We start from the raw sequence: 13,686 nt of genomic DNA, 5'->3' as shown, positions 1-13,686 counted from the left end.
TATTACAGTAAGCAACCTTTACACAGATATTGCAAAGAAAAAGTAACAGCAGCTCAACTGTACAGAAGATATTGACATAGATTTGGCTTTGTTCATTTTAGCAAGAGTTGCATTAACACTATTCTAGTATATTTTGTTAGTACACAGAACAGTTATTTTAGTACATAAAATCCACTACTGTATGATATTGGAAGTTACGTTTTTCTTACTTTTAAGTTGATTCTTTTTTTTTGCCATGACTGCAATAATATTTTAAGAAATTGCACGCATTTACCAGCAAGTTTATGTCAATGGATAAACACACTACGAAATTAAACATTTAGGGTTAGGTTACCTTTACAGTGGAGTGCTCTAGGTTATAACCATCCTCTCCATTGCACTGCCATTACTCTGTACTAAAGTAGCCATCGCGCCAGCGTCATTCATGACAATGAAACCTAGACCTGAATGGTTTGAATTCAGTTAATTTTCAGATGCTATCAATGCAATTCTCATTAACGATTACGACCACAGGTAAGAGGATTGAAAAAGTCTTATACATACCCAGGCATTCAATGCTTTAGAACTCTATACACATTAGGAAGCTATCCAGGTTATTTTAGAGGTCTTACCTCTGGGTCCTTTTTAAAAAGTATAGAAAGAGAGAGAAAGAATAAGTTGTGCTCTTTTGATAATCAATCAAGACATCATTTAGTAGGGTTAAAGTCTTCAGACGTCAATACATTCATTTAGATTTAAAATGCGTTTTTGAATGAGAAACAAAGCAAAACACCTACATCTGACTGCTGAAGGTTGTTTAAAAAAGGCCATTTCAAATTTTACTAGGACAGGAAACAAATAAACCAAGTTAAGTTTCATAAAAAACAAACTAAGCTTTATTGACAAACTGCTGCAAAACATCTTTTGGACAGATTTAGTTACCTATTTAGGCAAGCTTACACATGTAGCATAATGCATTTTATGGAGAGGGTACAGATACTAGTGGCAGAATAAGTACAGTTAGGACGTTTTAAAATATGTACAATAGTTCGGATTAAGCTGCAGGATCCCTTCTCTGTAGAAAGAGAAGACCCATGTGGAGATTTTTGTCCCAATCCTTCTTTGTGTACTTTGTGCATGCAGTTTATAGAGAATCAGATCAAAAATTGAAGACCTGAACTGTTTTTAGCATAACAGGAGGCCATCTCTTGGCCATGTTCTCATAAATAAAACAAATATTTTGTCTTCAGAGTCTTAAAATTAACTTTTAACATGTAAAACAAATTGAGGATATGAGGACAGTCCATCTCAACAGTGTCTATTAGGGCTATATTTCAAAACTCTAAGTACAATGACAAATATTGCTGCCTAAGTCTAAATGGACAACTTTTTAGAACTATTTAAAAACAAATGGGAAGCATCATCAAGAATGAATTGTACTGAATTCCATTAACATTGATTCTTTTTCCTTCACTTGATTTAAGATTTTTTTTTGTTTCTACATTACATAATTGAAAGTTTAAAAGGTCTTTTATTCGGCTATATTAAAACAGAATTTTGAAATGTAGCCTAAATGGGAATCTGCAACTGACCCTCGACAGATTCTTTTTTTTTTTCTTTTTTAAACAATTAAAATGGTTTCCTTAGACACTAACAAGTGGATAAGGAGCCACTAACTCCACTAGAAATGACTACTCCCAAACAGTAAAAAATTAACGGTCAACAATGCAAAAAAAGCCAGAGGGGGGTAATAGGGGTCAGAGAAAAAAAAACAATACAGCAAAATAAACAAAAACTCAAATCAAAAAGAACAAAAAAAAGTTGCAAGTTCTCCTCTCTAACCCATCTAAAAGCCGCTTTGGTTGGTTGGTTGGTTGGTGGGGGGAGAGTTGGGGGGGGAGGGGGGTTCGCGGTCAAACCTCAAAAAACCAGTTCCGATTTTCAGTTCCCGATTTTCTCTTTTCTCGTAAAAAGTCCGGCGTGGGAAAAGACCAAACCAAAGACAAAACGGACAATTACTTTTGTCGGGCTGCTTAAAGCGAGAGCTGCCGTGGGAGACAGGCGGGAGTCAGGGCGACACGTTAAGGGTGGCGAGTCCGCTTCAGTACTGTCGGTACGGGTGCTCCCTGTAAGGCGTCTTGGCGGGTCTGGGTGGCGGGGGGACCTTCCCCGGGGCCGGTCGCTGGGTGCCGTTCCAGTCGTCCTGGCCTGGGGAGGAACACACACACACACACACACACGAGAACACATTTAAAAGTTAAATTTGGACTAACCATCACTTTTCTAATTTAGAGGAATCGCTGCAAAAAGATGTCCATCTTAACAAGCTCTGCAGTCTCATATTCAGTCGTAAAATTGCATTTTTCGCAAAGGTGGTACGTGTAGCTTTAAACATTAATATACTATATTGTCCAATGTAAATATCAATATATCATGATCAAGACGATTGATAGCCTCCATCTTATGCTAGTGGTATTGTCCTGTCACAAAGAGGATGTTGCTTCATCAGTCAAAGGTTTTCTCTTCCGCTTTACTGAAGAGGATAAACATGTTGGAAGTGATTTTTCCATCGGCCTTTCACTCCCTCCACCATCTTCCATTGCAAGAAACTCTGAAAGCTTTAACTGTTTTGTGCCATAAAGCGATCTCCCTTTTCGCCGTAAAGCAGTGCAGCAGATTTCCCACCAAACACAATACAAAATGCAGAGTAGAGGCCAGTAGAAGCTGCCTATCTTCTCGCTGACGGTCTCATTTGCTTAGAGTAATTATACTCATGTCCCAAAATGAATGTGGTAATGATTTACTGATGTTAAAATGCTGCACATAGCACCTTGTGAATGTGGCGAGATAATTTCACTCGTTTCCAATGTCAAATGCAGTTTAACTCGTTTCAGGAATTTCTCTAGAAACGAGTGTCAATATCTTGAGACGAAGCAGAATAAGGCAGTTCACTCCACTAGTATCATGGAAATTACACTTGATTCAAGAAAATAGTTTGGAAACGAGTGAAAATATCTCACAAAAACACGATTTTAAGAGTCTAGACTAGACTGCATGACTTGTTAGGATGGATGTTTTTTTGCAGTGATTAAAGGAAGGCTGCCATGTTGAAAATGAAGATGAGCTTTTCTCACCGTAGGACTCATATGCCTCTGTTGTCTCTCCGTGTCCGTAGTCGTAGTATTCTGGTTCTCTGATGGGCAAAAAAAAAAAAAAACATGGGAGAGAGAGAAGAGGGAGATCACTTTTTTTTTTTGTTGAAATCTTTGGAAAACATCAACTAGCTACTGCCTGTAATGTCTGGGGGGATGATAATTGGCTCTCATGAATAGGATCAAAGCCCGATTCTCTAGCTTGGAACATCTCGGTCCCTCTTGGCGCTCCAAATAACGCCGTTCAACCAGGAAAACGGAGCGTCATCAACACTGAATTTGTGCAGAGAGCGGCGAAAAAGTATACTTCTGTCGCCAAATCCCCCTTAGAAAAAAATGAAATTAGCAACTAGGCGGTGCGATGCGTGCGGCAGGTGAAAACCAGAGAGGATTCACTCACGCCTGCGGCTGACTGTAGTAGCTGTCGTACGAGTCGTAGGCCGTCTCCGTGTAGCCCTCGTCGTAGGCCTGCAGAGAGGAGGGGGGGGGGGGGGGGGGGGGGAACGGGAGAGAGACAGAGTGAGATTGAAGGAGAGGCTCGTTCATGAATCATGAATGTCAAGATGTCCCCGAAGAACCGCACTTCTGCTAAAGTAGACACACTCCCCTTCTGTCTCCGGCCGTCTGAAATCACTTATTCCTCTGTTGACGGACGAGCGATTCAAATCTAACGCGGTGCCCAGAAAAATCTCATTTAGGAACAGCCAAGCGTTGTCAAGTGGAGAGGTCATGAATACTGATTCACAGCCGCTCTGTGTGGTGAAGTCCAATCTGACAGCATCTCAGACAGAAAAACTGCCATCCCCCGGCTGTTGTACCACTTATTCCTCGTAGGCTTGGCGATTCTTTTGAGTCTACATTACGTACATTCAAGTTTAAAGGGTTTTTGACTTGGAATTTGGAAATGTAGCCTGAATTGGAATCTGAAACAAACCCCACAGATTCTTTACTTGTCAGACCATGGTCAAATCTCAAAATCAGTTCTGATTTACAATTCCTTATTTCTTGTACGAAGTCTGGTGTAGGAAAAGATCAAACTACAGAAAATCAGACAATTACTTTTGTCGAAGGTTTTCCTCTCTAACCCATCTAAAAGCTGCAAAAAGTCAAATGTCAAAATGAGTTCCAATCAGTTGCTGATTTTCTCTTTTGAAGAATACGATTCATAGCATTCTGTCTGGTGAAGTCCAATCTGACAGCATGGCGCGCGCTGCAGACCGCCGCTTCATGCATCGACAATCAGACCGTCCGCCGGCCGATGTACTTACGTATTCCTCGTAGGCTTCGGCTGCAGCAGGGGCGTGCTGGTGGGGGGGCGGAGGGGCCATCCTCTGGGGGGGTCCGGCGGCTGGGGGCCTGGCCCGGGGCGCCACGGCTCCCCTGGCGGGTGCTGCCGGTGGTCCTCCTCGTCCCGCCGGCGCCCCCCTCACCGCCCCGCCTCTGGCCGGGCCGCCTCGAGTCACGCCTCCCCTGGCGGCACCGCCGCGAGGAGGCATCCCCCTGCCCCTGGAGGAGAGGAGGAGAAGAAGATGGAGGAGGAGAGGGGAGCACAAGAGGGGGGACGCAGGGGATTAGAAATGCTACTCAGTACCAGGGATGGAAAGAGCACCAGAAGATCTATCTCAAGTTGAAGTGCTCTTGGCTGAGACTTTATTTGAGTAGAAGTAAAAGTAGCTCATTTAAAATGTAAAAATTACAGAATGTCATTACATATGATCTTTGCCATGCAATGCAAAAAGGATGAGAGAACCTAGAGTTTGAACTTTTTCAAAGAATTTAAAATGCATAAAGAAATTCAGCATGAATAAACAACTTAGGGATGTGTTAGTGGTGGTTTTTGCACAAACTATCCCTCCTTTCTTCACCAACACACTCAAACTAAATGTAACCACGTCAAGGCCATGGGTTTACATCCAGTGGCATTCACTGACTTTCCCTAACCTTGTTCCCCTCATAAACTGACCAGTTAAAGATGCTTATGGAGAGGCTGAAAAATGTGATGCGATTCAAAATGTAGCGAGGTATCATATTTATGTCAAAACATGCTGAAAAAACTACTGATTACTAAAGTACAAGTACCCAAAAAAGCTGCTCAGTTAAAGTAACGAGAGTAAATGTCATTTGTACTTCCAGCCTTGCTCAGCACTTTCAGAATCCACTACATGGACAAAGTGGTAGACGAACAGCATCGTCTTTCTGTTACCTCAATGACCCAGCAGCTGTCGTTATATAACAGACCCTGCATGTGTGTGTGTGTGTGTGTGTGTGTCTCCTCACCTGGGTGCTCCAGCAGGGGGTCCTCCGCGGCCCCTGACCGGCAGGCCCCCTCGGCCTCGGGCTCCGTGCTCCTGGCCTCCGTTCAGGTAGCTCATCTCCATGAACTGCTCTTGGCAGATATCATCCATCATGTCCTGCGCACACACACACACACACACACACACACACACCAAACACACGCACAGGAAGAAAATGAAAAGGGAGAGAGAGAGAGGATGAGAAACAACAGCAGAGGACACGGCAAGAGACGGCAAATGTAGATGGAGAGCAAAGAGGGAGGAAAGGAGCAGTTCAGAGGAAGGAGGAGAAAGGAGTGATGAATAAAAGAGTGGAAGGCAATTACTGAGCCGCTGGAAAACATGGCATCCCTCTAATGCCTAACAGAGCAAGCGGAACAAAACAAAGCAAAGTCTCTGTGTCGGTGACTCAGAGTGTGTCTTGGGGGGGGGTAACATCCATAGCTCCCTGCCTTACTGTACTTTTGCATCATGCGCACAAGGTAAATGGACTTGTCTCTGCACTTGGCAAGTCGTGTGTGACTACATGAGCGGTTACCCTTTTCTATCGCTCTGAAACAATAAGTTGGGGTGGATTAGCGGAGGCTGCCTGTCTGAGCGGCACAAATCCCGCGACACAATCCGCCGCCTTTCTCCTGGGAGCAATCTGCAGAAGTCGCACTGTGACCCAATCAATTCTTTTTCATAAATCAGTCCCCGGACAGGAATGGTGACGGTGCTCTAATGACGGCTGGGTGAAAAGGGAAGAGAGAAAAAAAAAAAAAAAACACAGCGGATGCTAGAATATGCAGTGCAGACGGCAGCGTTCAATTTATCTGCAGCGAAGGCAGGCAAACACAAGCCATTTAACTGATTACAAATTTATCTCTGGCTGGGAGCAATGGGACTGCAACTGCATTTAACAAGCCAGCAAGTTAACATGCCTTTACCCATCAACCTGTCCGGATTAAAGTAACAGCCTAGTTTCTTCAGCCATAATGATATATATGCAAATATTGTGCATTCGATAGAAAATAATGTGTCTTGGGTCCTTAAATCCACATCTTCATCAATCGCTATATATATTTATATAGGACAAGAAAGAACAAAAAAAGTCTGGAATTCCTGTACAGGTAATATATCAATCACGTCGCCAAAAAATTAAGTCCATCCATTTTTTGAGGAACCCAGCTATTCATTAAAATATGGCCCCAAGGCAGTCTAGCCTGAAAGATTATGGCCTTAAATTGTAACGACAGGTTCTGCAGGGGACGGCCTTTTGTGTAACACGGCAATAACGCCATCGCAACCTGTTCATCGGCCCATTCATCTCTCCCCTATTACAAATTACATTGCCCCTCTTCCGAGGACTCCGGCGCACTAATTAGAAAATGTAAGGCATCCCACAAAATCCCGGGCTTATTGGCCCGGTTTGACACGAGGCTTTGTTAGAACACAGTGGGCCGGAGTTTGCTCGACAGCGGGCCGACTTGGCCCCAACCCCAGAATCCCTCAGCATAAAACCAATATACTAGGCGTAGGCCGTGCGGAGCAACATTCACCACAGATGTGTCCGGAGGGGCGGTGTCTGTCTCCGGGCCTATTCTTCTTACTCTATAAATATCGGGTGAAGACAGAGTGATGGACGGACGCGTAAGCCGACAGATGAAGGGGCCGGGTCTGCTGACACGGTGAAAGGCGCCCGATTCCTCCTCTTAAGCCGATTTCTTTACGTTCCTCGACTCCGCCATCGGGTCTGTTTGCTCCAGGTAAATACATCCCCCTCCCCTCCGCTCCCCCCTCCATTCCCCTCTCCCACGCTGTGACTCGCCATTTTGAAAAGGCACACTTTCTGACTCGGCACATGCGCGTCCGCGTATTCATTTTGGGGCTTATTTTGAGCACAGTACATCACAGTCTCGCATTTGACACAAACAGGCGAGATGACAACGGCTGAGAAAAAAAAAAAAATAAGGAGCAGAGGCCACTTACAGGGAACAGGAACTTCTTGACCTCCTCCATGGCGTGGGCCATGCGCAGGTAGGCCTCGGGCACGGGGGCGAACACCTCGATGAACACATGCAGCTCCATGGACAGGTGGGCGTACTTGGGCTCGCCGCCTTTCCTCAGCCCCTCCTCCTGAAACAAGGAGTGTCAAGTCAGCCAAGGAAAAAACAAAAACACACAGCCAATTCTGCGGTCCCCCTTAATAAGCTGCTAAAACTCGAATGAATTATGCAACGCGTAATTGCATTCCGTCTAGCTCTGAAGGCATCGAGCGCGGGTGTGATATTCCCTTCCAATATATAGCTTAATAATCACATCACACTGGTAGGTAACACACTTAGCGGGCTTTCCTAAAGGGGTGCGTGGCAGATGTGCGGTGCGACGGACGCCCTTGGCTTTGCGTTTACGCCTGCCTGAGCTACACCCGGCAAAGTGGTCGCCAGCTGGGCCCCGCTTGCCTGCCTGGCGCCCCCCTTCTCAAATACAGGACAGATGTGTTATGGCTTCAGGTACCCTTCCCACAGGTGCGTGTAACCAGGTGTGTGTGTGTAGAGTGTTTTACCTTGGATTTGTCTCTCATGGATCCCTTGCCCAGCACAGAGATCTTGGCTCCGGTCTCCTCCTGCAGACGTTTGATTGTGTTGCCCTGAGGTCCCAGGATCTTCCCCACAAAATTGAACTGATAACAAAAAGCAAGCGCAAAATAAAATTAGCCTGACAATCGCAGAGAGGTAGCCCATTGCCGATCACAGTCAGGGGTCCTGTTGCGCACACTGCAGCCTTAAGTAGTACTATTACAAGGGAAGGTCGATATGAACCCTCGAGGGCCGTAACACCGTCAGTAACTCTTTCCTACAACCATCCGAGCAACTTGTAGTCAAAGGCTGCGATCCATACCTCCGCCGACTTTAAGCGATGCAATTACTGTGTAGGTTTGATGTTTCTCCACAATTAGCTGTCGCCTTCAAATACATTTACCCACAGATACTGTACTGCTCCGAGGAAGCGATTCCTCCTGGAGTTGTGTAAGAAGCTTCCGGATCCACAAAAAAAAAAAAAACCCTCTCATTAGCTTTGTCAACCCAGTCTTAATGGTCTGATTTACGACATAAAACCAACTCTGTGAGATCAGAAGGCTGTCTGACTCCACAGACAGGATCTTACATCATATTGATCTACTGCTCGGGATGGGGCAGCATCTATAGATCTTATTCTTGTTAGAACAGAACAGCACAACTTCTTTAAAAAAAAAAAGAATAATCTATTGAAGTGCCGCGGCCTATCCACTTTTGTAAAGCTCAAAAAGTTGATCAAATCCTAAAACTCACAACACAGGCTTCTGACAGCAGCCAAAGAAACGAAGACGACCCGATTAAATTAAGCCGTCTTCGATTTAAAAGAGGCAAACGAGCAAGAAAAATGTGTTTCGTATGTTTTACAGGACAGGTTAGAACCTCAGTAGATCCGCAGCACCGCCGCTCCAGCATCACAGACCGTAGGCCTACAATTAATGTTGCCATATGCCTGAGCCAGATATAGATTCACTTCACATGGACGAACACACCTGAGGTTAGACGATAAAGCCGGCAAAGAGACGCTTACTGAATGCAAACAGAGGAGATGATCCAGCCTGCCGAATGCAGTTTGAATCGCGCAGGAAATTGGAGCTGCCCTTAACCATAACAATATTAACATTTTGATCCTTTTAGTGATGTTCTAAAACACGGCGGTATCTGCTGTAATTATACTCCAGAGCTAAAAGATCATGGTCGAGAGGAGTAATTTGAGAGTTCCAAGTAACCCCATGGCTTTGTGTAATTGAAACGGGGCTGCCGAATGAATTAAATCAAGAGGGGGATCAGAGGGGAGAAGAGGACAGAAGAAAAGAAGGGGAAAAAAAGGGGGGTGGGGGAAGGCTCACCTTCGGATACTGTTTAACGGGGATGAGCACTCGTTCCTTAAGCTTGATGTTCTTCGTTGTGAAAAGGTCCAGGTACGCTTCCCCCTCCTTTTTGGGCTCGCCTTTCTGGATTCTATCGATTTCTAGAGGGGGGGAAAAGGACAGCGTTCATGCAATCAAACAGAATTCAGCGTGGTGAAGTGTGTCCCGGTCGCGGTGGAGATTTATGTGCACTTACAGCTACGTCAAACAATGGTATTTCCACATGAGTAGCAGGCACTGCATGGGCAAAACAGTAAGCGTTCCACCTAGTACCTTTTGTGATCCTGCCTCTGTCAAACCTCCATTTAAAAAAAAAAAATCTGTTTTCACGGCTACACTTTGTGAAGCAGCCTACAGCCGTTCGGCATCGCCACTCCATCCGTTCAGCGTTAAACCGTGCTGCGCCTTGAGCCGCCTCACCCACAGCGGCACAGCACCCAATCTCCAGCGCCCTCAGCACCCAACGGCGCCATCATAGCAGTTCATTTCAAACCACCTCCTCACTCCTGGCCGTGACAACTCCTGAGCCCGCAATGTGCAAACATGTCAGCCACTGTATAGTCTACCAGCTGCAGAACGGGGGAAGCCATAGTAGATGTCTAAGTGAGGTAACACACTGACACACTTGGTCTTTCTGGATCATTCTTACTCTCACTCATAGCCTTTATTTTGCCTTATCTGCCCAGACAAAGACAGCAAGCCAGTCAAGTTATTCATTACCACTATCAGGCTAGTCATCCAAGCAACTCGGCTGCAGCAGCAGCAGCAGCAGCAGCAGCAAACACAAGCAGCTTGCAGCAGATCCCCCACCAGCCACTGGGAAAGCACATGGACGACAACACAACATGGAGCTCAGAGACGCCCTGACAACATAATCACTACAACACTCCTACTAGCACTTGTATATCTACTCAATAGAGACTTTATAGTGTCCTAATCATGTTATTTTCTTTAGATCCTATGGCATCACTATACCATTCCTATAGGTTCTTATAGTGTGTCTGTGGTACTCAGCAGTGAGTATATGGTGACATTATATTTTTTTTTATATCTACTATGGCATCACTCATTTTTTTTCCTGCAGGGAGTTATACGTTTGTTGTGATATTTGCATGGTATCCTTATAAAAAAACAATAAAAAGTAAGGATAACAGTGGAATTAAACGCATGCTGTTAGAGCTGGCTGATGGGGAAAAAAAAACAACAACTGAAAAACGTTCCCAACAAGCAGCAAACTACGTTTAAAAGAGCTGAAGTGCCCGGTCTGGTGCGTCGTGTCCATCCACATTGAGCATAACAATACGAATAACAACAACAATATACTTTTTTGTTGCTTTTAGGAAAAACCCCTGCCCTTGCAGCCCCGTACAGGCTTCGGTGTCTTGCTCAAGGACACTTCGGCAGGGCGGACGCCGGGCTCGGACCCGGACCCGGGCTCGGACCCCCGCTCCCCCGGCTGCGGCGCGCTCCCTCTCGCCGCTAGGCCACCGCGCCGCCGCCTTTCAGCCTCCAAAGTATCGAGGTGACCCCGCAAGCTGGCGCACATTTTAACTGCGCAACGCCGCTGCCAGACAATGAGATCAACAGGGACTTCGGCAGCGGACACACACGGCCATATGCATGTCCTCTCTCTCTCCGAAAGAGTCCAAGTTTGCAGCTCGGACACGACGGGGGGGCTGCGAGTCTTTTTTTGGACGCTAGATTGCACATACGACACGTTGCAGCTGCAGGAAGGAGAGCAGGAAATAATTCAAAAGATCATTCTGAAGTGCGTCTCGTGCAGTGCAGCAAACAGGTCTGTTAACATGCGTTACATGTAACCAACAAAGGAACTCGTCTTTAATTACCCGATTGCTAATCTTTAGATTACACCCTACACGTGTCAGTACACCCATTCATTACCGAGCCGTGAAAAGGGAATTATTGTGAGCGGTTAACGGGGCAGCTCCGCGTCCCGTACCACCACACGAACGCACAAAGCATGGAAGGTGTGCGTTTTTTTGGGGGGGGGGGTGCGATCAGATCCCCCCCGTCTACCCAGAAGAAAGCGACATAAGAGCACTTTACCTGCGGATAAAAGTTTCATGGCGTGCGTAAACGACGAGTCCAGGCTGTCCTTCTCCGCCAGCAGCTCGGGGAGATATTTGCCGTCGTTCTCCATTTTGAGTTTAGAGGGGGCAAAGAAAAAATCTGTTTCGGTGCAACAAAAAATTTGCGTGGAAAAAAAAAGCCACAACAACAACAGAAAAAAAGTAGTCCAGTTATGTAACTACGGAGTGCCGTGTATCCGCTTCGCAGACTGCGCTTCGCATGTGGCTACCGTGCGTTTTGGCGACGGACGGACCCGCTGCTTTGCGTCTTTGTGCTTTCCGGAGCGGCGGAGCCCCTTGCTTTCGGCAGCGCTGGCTGGATGGAAATGGAAGAACAAAAGCGGGGAGACTGGAAGAATAATGATCCGACTCAAACCGACGGAAGTGAGCTCAGAAGGACGCAGCTTTGCCGGACTGACGCCGCCTACTGTGCTGTGTTGTTGCGCGCCTCCTCCAATAGTGATAATCCTACTATCAGATTTTTCAGCAGTTATGGGTGTGCCCGCGGTAAGGGCTGTCGTATATTTTACAGCTATTATAATAAAACTGTCTAGACCACCCAGAGAGCCATGGAGTCACCAAGGCTGCTCCCGAGGTCACTCTGCCCCGAGGAAAAAACTATAATATTCCTATCATATTCCTATAGGAACTTGTAGGAATATTCCTTATGGGTCTTATAGTGTGTCTGTGGTACTCAATAGTGAGTTTATAGTGATTTTATTGCACTTGATGGTATTTTTATTCCCTATGGCATCACTATAACATTTCTATCACCCTAACGAAAAATCACTATAATATTCTTATAATATTCCTATAGGGACTTACAGTGTGTCTGTGGTATTCAACAGAGAGTTTATTACCTCATACTTACCTTATACTTTCTGCTATGTTTGATCTCCTATGGTATGTCTGTAATATTCCTATAGGGACTTAATAACTTTGCTGTGATTTTTGTATAATATCCTTTTTTGTAAGGGAATACAATAATACTACTATCAGATTTTCGGCACTGTTTTGGGTGTTCCTGCTTTTAGGGGGTGTCGTGTTTTTTTTTATTAATATAAAATCAAAGACCACCCAGAAACTCAACACTAATTCCAGCTGTCCAATTCATTCTAGCAACATCAATGGCCTAACCTGGATTATATCCTGGCTTTCGGTTTACCTGAAATGATATTCCCAAAGTTAAATCACCTGAATTATGACAGTGGGAGACAGAAGAATATAAGCTCATGCAAGGGAATCCTACATCCAAATACTGCAGTACAATTAATTTTCATATCAGCCCTATCTTAATTAATATGAATATGATAATGATCCATGCTGACGCATCACCAGTGTTTTAATTTGGCAATTTAATCTCGGTCCATGCAGGGTGCTGGAGACGTGGCAGCTTCATTCTAGGCTATCTACTGCCTCTTAGTGGCCGTCCTGGTCATGACAGGCAGCGGGCCACAGCTCAGGACACTGCTACAACTGTACCCGTCTGAAGAAGCCCTTTCTCTGCCTTCTCCCTCTTTTTCCTCTCGACTCGTATCGAATCCAAAACACTTAGGGGAGGGATATGCGCAAGAGAAAAGCACGTGCATCGTTGCAGAATGCCCGGAACAGACTCCATCTTGGATTGATCCCCCCCCCCCCCCCAACTCGGACGGCGGTAATGAACCTGTCACAAGCGTCGAGTGGCGCGCGGCGGGTCAGAGGTCAGAGCCGGCCTAATGCATACAAAGCGAGGCCACGCCGTTCCCCCTCCACATCCCGTGTCTGCGAGCGTACAGCGTGCATTATCTGCGGCCAGATGCTCTTTGAGCAAACAGCAAAAAAAAACGGCGGGCCATTTGTCAATCGGCCGCCGGAGTGAAAACTATTACGATCGACCGCAGGTGTACCCAAGCGTACATCTGCTCAAAACAAATGAAGGCAAATATTGTCTGCCATAAACACTTATGGGAGGCCGCGCACCCTCTCTAACTATCAGCGTTCAGGTTGATCTATCTCTGACCATTACAGTGTTATTAGTGTTGGGGGTTGCAAGGTTGCCCTGACTCCTCTTGTCATTGACAGAATGGATAGCCTGTGAGCTGAATATCAATTGGCTCATAAAAGGAAGAATTACTTCTCTTGGCAGGTGGAGGAGTTCCAATCCGATAGCCCCGCTCCCTTGCCTTCTGCCTGTGTGGACTTTCCCCGTCCCCTAACATACAGACACACAGTCTGGGGTAAACAGGGGCAGATGGAATTGG

The 13,686-nt window shown here is 45.8% G+C and overlaps 1 protein-coding gene across 1 annotated transcript; it reads right to left on the bottom strand.

Moving 5' to 3' along the window:
- Positions 1 to 847: 847 nt before the first annotated feature.
- khdrbs1b (KH domain containing, RNA binding, signal transduction associated 1b) lies at positions 848 to 11,807 on the bottom strand. Its single transcript, XM_071913370.2, has 9 exons — positions 11,421 to 11,807; positions 9,333 to 9,454; positions 7,974 to 8,090; positions 7,397 to 7,543; positions 5,409 to 5,542; positions 4,400 to 4,637; positions 3,532 to 3,599; positions 3,114 to 3,172; positions 848 to 2,187 (listed from the first exon to the last, which is right to left on the bottom strand). The coding sequence occupies exons 1-9, from the start codon at positions 11,512 to 11,514 to the stop codon at positions 2,081 to 2,083; spliced, it is 1,086 nt and encodes a 361-aa protein (XP_071769471.1). The 5' UTR covers positions 11,515 to 11,807; the 3' UTR covers positions 848 to 2,080.
- Positions 11,808 to 13,686: the final 1,879 nt, after the last annotated feature.

This window comes from Centroberyx gerrardi, chromosome 19 (assembly GCF_048128805.1).
Source record: "Centroberyx gerrardi isolate f3 chromosome 19, fCenGer3.hap1.cur.20231027, whole genome shotgun sequence".
Taxonomy (NCBI): Eukaryota; Metazoa; Chordata; class Actinopteri; order Beryciformes; family Berycidae; genus Centroberyx; species Centroberyx gerrardi.
This window is presented reverse-complemented; position numbering and strand designations above follow the sequence as displayed.